At 41.9% G+C, this 5,324-nt stretch overlaps 1 protein-coding gene across 1 annotated transcript; it reads left to right on the top strand.

Moving 5' to 3' along the window:
* The first annotated feature begins 3,777 nt into the window (after nt 1–3,777).
* LOC121551990 (polcalcin Nic t 2-like) lies at nt 3,778–4,953 on the top strand. The gene is made up of 4 exons (XM_041864713.1): nt 3,778–4,098; nt 4,223–4,292; nt 4,473–4,614; nt 4,883–4,953. Exons 2-4 carry the CDS (start codon nt 4,278–4,280, stop codon nt 4,951–4,953), a joined length of 228 nt encoding a protein of 75 aa, XP_041720647.1. The 5' UTR covers nt 3,778–4,098; nt 4,223–4,277.
* The last annotated feature ends 371 nt before the right edge of the window (nt 4,954–5,324 follow it).

Raw genomic sequence — 5,324 nt, 5'->3', positions numbered from 1 at the left:
ACTGAAAAGTATACAGAAATGTTGAAGTTAACATTCAATATTTCTAATTTCATAGTCACTTCTCTACTTTTGTATTACTTCTACAACTTTGCCTATACCTACTTACAATTATTTTTGTACTAATAGGCTAAAGAAAATATCAGGTAGGGTAGGTACAACGGAACATTTTGTATTTCATTGAGAGTTTTCACATATATGTGTAGTTGTGTGATGTTGTTCCTTAGATTATGCACCAAATTGCACACAAGGACAGTTCAAGTAGGCCAGGTCAAGAGGGGATGTTAATAAGTTAATAATAATAATACTAATTCAATGTGTTTTCTTTATTTGGGGGGATATCTATATTGTAAATACAACTAATTGTAAAAGTTTTGTATATTTTGGTTTGGTCCATCGCGGGTTATCTGTTTACGTACCCTCTTATTGTTATCTTTTGCCTGACCTTCAACTAGCAAGGTATGTTGTCCTTGGCGCCGTAATTTGTCAATATAAAACTGTGGTAAAGTTACACAAATATAGGTTTTGTTACAATGTGGACAATATAAAGATTTATGTTAACAACTTTAATCGAGCTCGCTAATTAGGGTACCTATTGTAACGGGAGTATTTGGGACAGTGTTTGAGTGAGTTTCTATGTGCTCACGCAGGTGCCCGAGAGCTGTGACTGCACCAAGGGCTAACATATTGTGTGTCGTCTCTTCGTGTGCAGGTATGTCTTTTATTTTGTCTGAATTATGTTGTGTATCATTTTACTTGTATTGTATAGTGTGCTGTTGGGCACTGAATGTGTGCACGCAGCACCTGGGTTCTCTTTTGCCTGACCTTCAACTAGCAAGGTGCCCGAGAGCTGTGACTGCACCAAGGGCTAACATATTGTGTGTTGTCTCTTCGTGTGCAGGTCGAATGAATAAAAATTATCCAACCATCAGAATTCCAGTTGTGGCAGTGTCCTAAGTAAAAGTACACACCGCAGAACGAACCACGCTACATATGCATGCCAGTATAGATCTAACACACCAAAACCATGAGACTCACCTGAAATGTGTAAAAACACCTGGAATTCTTGAATAGGCGGCTCAATGAACACATTTCTGTAGCTCCAAATGTCTATATTACTTGTCAGAGAGAGAGAGAGAGAGATAAATAAGTTATCAGCAATACTATTTGGATAAAGCAAGCGGCCTGCATCAGCTAGGCCTATCCTTGGAATGATTCGGTTGACATAATCACTACAATGAACTGTAAAACAAACTGGATATGATGGGGTGTAATTTCGTGACACTGTTACATGTCAGAGAGAGCGCCGAGTCTCGAGACGTTGATCTAATTGAATTAAATAGAAACAGAAACAAAAGAGAACTAGGAGGGTATTCACGATTGTTCTCCTCTCTCGTTTTATTTCGGATTGTTTTTGTCAACAGTCCGTGATGTCCTATCGAAACAAATTTCTTAGGCAGGGTAAAGTTGCCCCTAGACGTTGATCTTGGGCCAGTTTCGCATTTCCCCTACTAATGGTTAATGTTAGGATTGGGGAAGGGGGCGCTGTTGATCCTACAGCAACGATGTAGCCTATTAAGCGATGCAAAGAGCTTTTAAACAGTTTCACCAGGCACGAGGTAAGTCGGACTCAGAACTGCAGAAAATATCCGTAAGAGATGCGGTGCGTCATTGTTGCTAGTTAGGTCACAGTTGTTGCGCGTCATATTCCCAAAATATTCACTTGGAAATTCCATCCGGTACAGGGTGGAATTCGGGATCAGAGGCCCTCCCACCGCTGGTGCCGGAGGCTCGGTTATTTTTCCATCTCTGGCCTATGGCCTATTTGTGATCATGCTCTTTTAAGAGGTTGGTTAAAGCTATGCATTGTATAACAATAACCCCCCATGTTCCACAATAGCATATTCGTTTACCAATTCCAAACATGTTTTCAAAGTATTATTTTTGGGAAATTCAGGAATTTGTTTGGTAGTGGTATTGGGTTACGTGAGATTTTAAATGAGAGCACCACCTGAAGCCTTCTTACTAGTTTAGTATAGGCCTATCACCTTTTAGTTCAGCCCTCAGAGGCAGGTGCAGCTCTACTTTTTTCCTACCAAGCAGTCATATCATCAAACAATGGAGGAAGATTGGAGCTGGAAAGAGGCAAGTCACATACATGTAGGGCATGATATATCACCAAGCTATGTCATAAGGTTACATTCACATTATGTTTTCTACATTTACATTTGACATTTTAGTCATTTAGCAGACGCTCTTATCCAGAGCGACTTACAGTTAGTGAGTGCATACATTTTCATACTTTCATTCATCTTTGTACATAATATCTCAATACCTTATTCTGGGATGGTTCTTACATTTACCTCTATCACCCCTCCCCCTCAGCTATATTGATATATCAATGAGTGTTGTATGTTTGGGTATGTTTACCAGTGGTGGAAAAGTACCCAAGTTTCATACTTGAGTAAAAGTAAAGATACCTTAATAGAAAATGACTCAAGTAAAAGTCATCCAGTAAAATACTACTTGAGTAAAAGTATTTGGCTTTAAATGTACTTAAGTATCAAAAGTAAATGTAATAGCTAAAGTATACTTAAGTATCAAAAGTAAAAGTATAAATTGTTTCAAAATCCTTATATTAAGCAAACCAGATGTGACCATTGTTTATTTTTTTTATTTTTTTAAACTGATAGCCAGGGTCACACTCCAACACTCAGACATCATTTACAAACGAAGCATGTGTTTAGTGAGTCCACCAGATCAGAGGCAGTAGGGATGACCAGGGATGTTCTCTTGATAAACGTGTGAATTAGACAATTTTCCTGTCCAGCTAAGCATTCAAAATGTAACGAGTACTTTTGAGTGTCAGGGAAAATGTATGGAGTAAAAAGTACATTATTTTCATTAGCAATGTAGTGAAGTAAAAGTAAAAGTTGTCAAAAATATAAATAGTAAAGTACAGCTACGCCAAAAAACAGTGTTTGAGTACTTTCAAGTATTTTTACTTAAATACTTTACACCACTGATGTTTACTTTGCTAGTGACATTTATTGGAGTGTTCTGTTCTCTCAGGAGGCCCAGAAGAATGTGTCAAGGTTCCTAGTGAAGCTGAAGCTGAAGAGTCATTCTAGGAGCTCTGATGACAGGTCCCGTTCGGCGTCAGAGCGAGCTAACGCTGAAGTCTGCCAGTGGGCAGTCATGCAGCCTTCGGCAGAGGGCAAAGCTCGCCACAGCTCGCAAGGAACTATCCATAATAACTCACCGCAGCGCTCCCCACCCACTGGCACCAATAAGAGTTGCAGAGGGGCAGAGGGATCTACGTCCACAGAAAACACTGACAGCGGCAGGAAGAAGATCAAGTTCCTACTCCTCTTCACCAAGACAGCCGTGGCTGTGACCACCACCAACCCCCTTCTCACTCAGAATGACCGGCACAGCATGAAGCTTTCTGCCAAGGTAGAGAAGGCACGTAAGACTATGAGGGGGGCCAGTATCCCAGAGGAGATTGGTATTGGAGCTAAAATCATGCAGAAGACCTTACCAGCCATACCCAAGTTCAGCTGGTCACGGCCCAGTCCAAGTGAAGGAGATGACAAAGTCCAGGGCAAAGTCAGTCTTCCGCAAGACCAAACTAGGTAAACAGGAAGAAGATAACATCCCACCAATAGCCAAAGAACCCAGGAGGAAAGGGTCCTTCCATGGAGCAGAGCAAGGCAGAGGCAGGGACTACAGCAGGAGGAGGGAGCCCCTCTCCTACGACATCCAGCACAGACTCAACCAAGCCATGACAGATTTAGACAGACTCAAACCTAGAGAGGTCACCAAGAGAAGCAGAACCATCCACTGTGAGAATCTCCAGCAAAGGCCCAACCAACAGATGCCAGAGTTGGAGCGATTCAAACCCAGGGATATCACCAAGAGGAGGGGCATCATTCACTGTGATGAGCTGCAGTAAAGGCCCAACCAGCCAATGCCAGAGCCAGATAAAGCCGCCCTGGTTAAACTCTCAGCGATTCCACGGCGGAGGGGCTCCATCTCATATGAGAAGTACCAGAAGCTGAACCAGAAGATGCCAGTCAGCACCATCAACACATCATCACTGTCAGTACCTACCCTCTGCTCCGTACTCACCATTCATACCTCATAGCTATTATATTTTCTATTCCCCACAACTGTCACTGTTATTCCCAAACACCACTATCTGCTTGTGCCTGTTTGCTTGTAGGGGCATTATTCGTATTGAAGACCTGGCAACTATGGTGCCTGAAAACCCCTGATCGATGCCCAGTCTGATGGTAAGTAGCATGCATACTGTTAGCCTGTCTTATATTGTCAACTAATACTACAAATACTACCTACGAATACAAAACCTATTTTTTTTATTAATGATGATCTTCTATTGTACATGTATTTTGAAGTGATGTTCCTATGTTATGTGCAACAATCATATCTATTGTCTTTTCTACCCCATGTAGCCTTCAAAGAAGTCTGAGCAGTTTGCGAAGAACAACGATGGCTCTATCAATGAGAAGGGCCTGGCATCCACGCTGGACAGAGTGGGGATCAGTATCAGCCCAGAGGAGGTGAAGAAAGCCCTGCAGAAGGCTGACTACAACAGTATGTTTCTGCCTCAGTATCTGGAATTACACCCAAATATAATAATGTGCTTTCCATTATAAACATGTTAGAACAGAATAGATAAAAATTGTTTGTGTCCCAAATGGCCCCTTGTTCCCTATATAGTGCACGACTTTTGTACCCATATAGGGCTCTGGTCAAAAGTAGTGCAATATAGGGTGCCATTTGGGGTGCAGCCATACACATTCCCTTAGTTGACATGAGTTGACAGGCTGGCTGACTGGCTGTTTTTGTTTCTTGGCTTCAGAGGACGGCGAGGTGGGGTTCCAAGATTTCCTGCATGTGATGAGGACAGCCAGCACTTCTCCAAGTGTGTGAAAGGTGAAGATCCCCGACTAAGTTGTTGCCTTCACAAAAACATATCTGGATTCAAATATAAATATGAACATACGACTCACAGAGCTGCCATAGCGTTTGTGAGACTGTATTAAGATGGTACTTACTTTCCGTTCTCTCACCCTCACGCTCCCTCTCTTTACCTCTCTCTCTCACTCCTTTCTTTCCCTCTTTCTCTCTGGATGTTATAATAATATAATATGCCATTTAGCAGACGCTTTTATCCAATGCGACTTACAGTCATGCGTGCATACATATATATATATATATATATAAAACATTTTTGTGTGTGTATGGGTGGTCCCGGGGATCGAACCCACTACCTTGGCGTTACAAGCGCCGTGCTCTACCAG

This window comes from Coregonus clupeaformis, chromosome 35, assembly GCF_020615455.1.
Source record: "Coregonus clupeaformis isolate EN_2021a chromosome 35, ASM2061545v1, whole genome shotgun sequence".
NCBI lineage: Eukaryota > Metazoa > Chordata > Actinopteri > Salmoniformes > Salmonidae > Coregonus > Coregonus clupeaformis.
The sequence above is the reverse complement of the archived record's forward strand: the minus strand, read 5'-3'. Positions and strand labels throughout refer to the sequence as shown.

Bases quoted from the DNA above. Each gene is read 5' to 3' on its own strand.
- LOC121551990 (XM_041864713.1), top strand. The intron at 4,615-4,882 runs GTATGTTTCTGC...TCTTGGCTTCAG, and splicing joins GCAGAAGGCTGACTACAACA to AGGACGGCGAGGTGGGGTTC.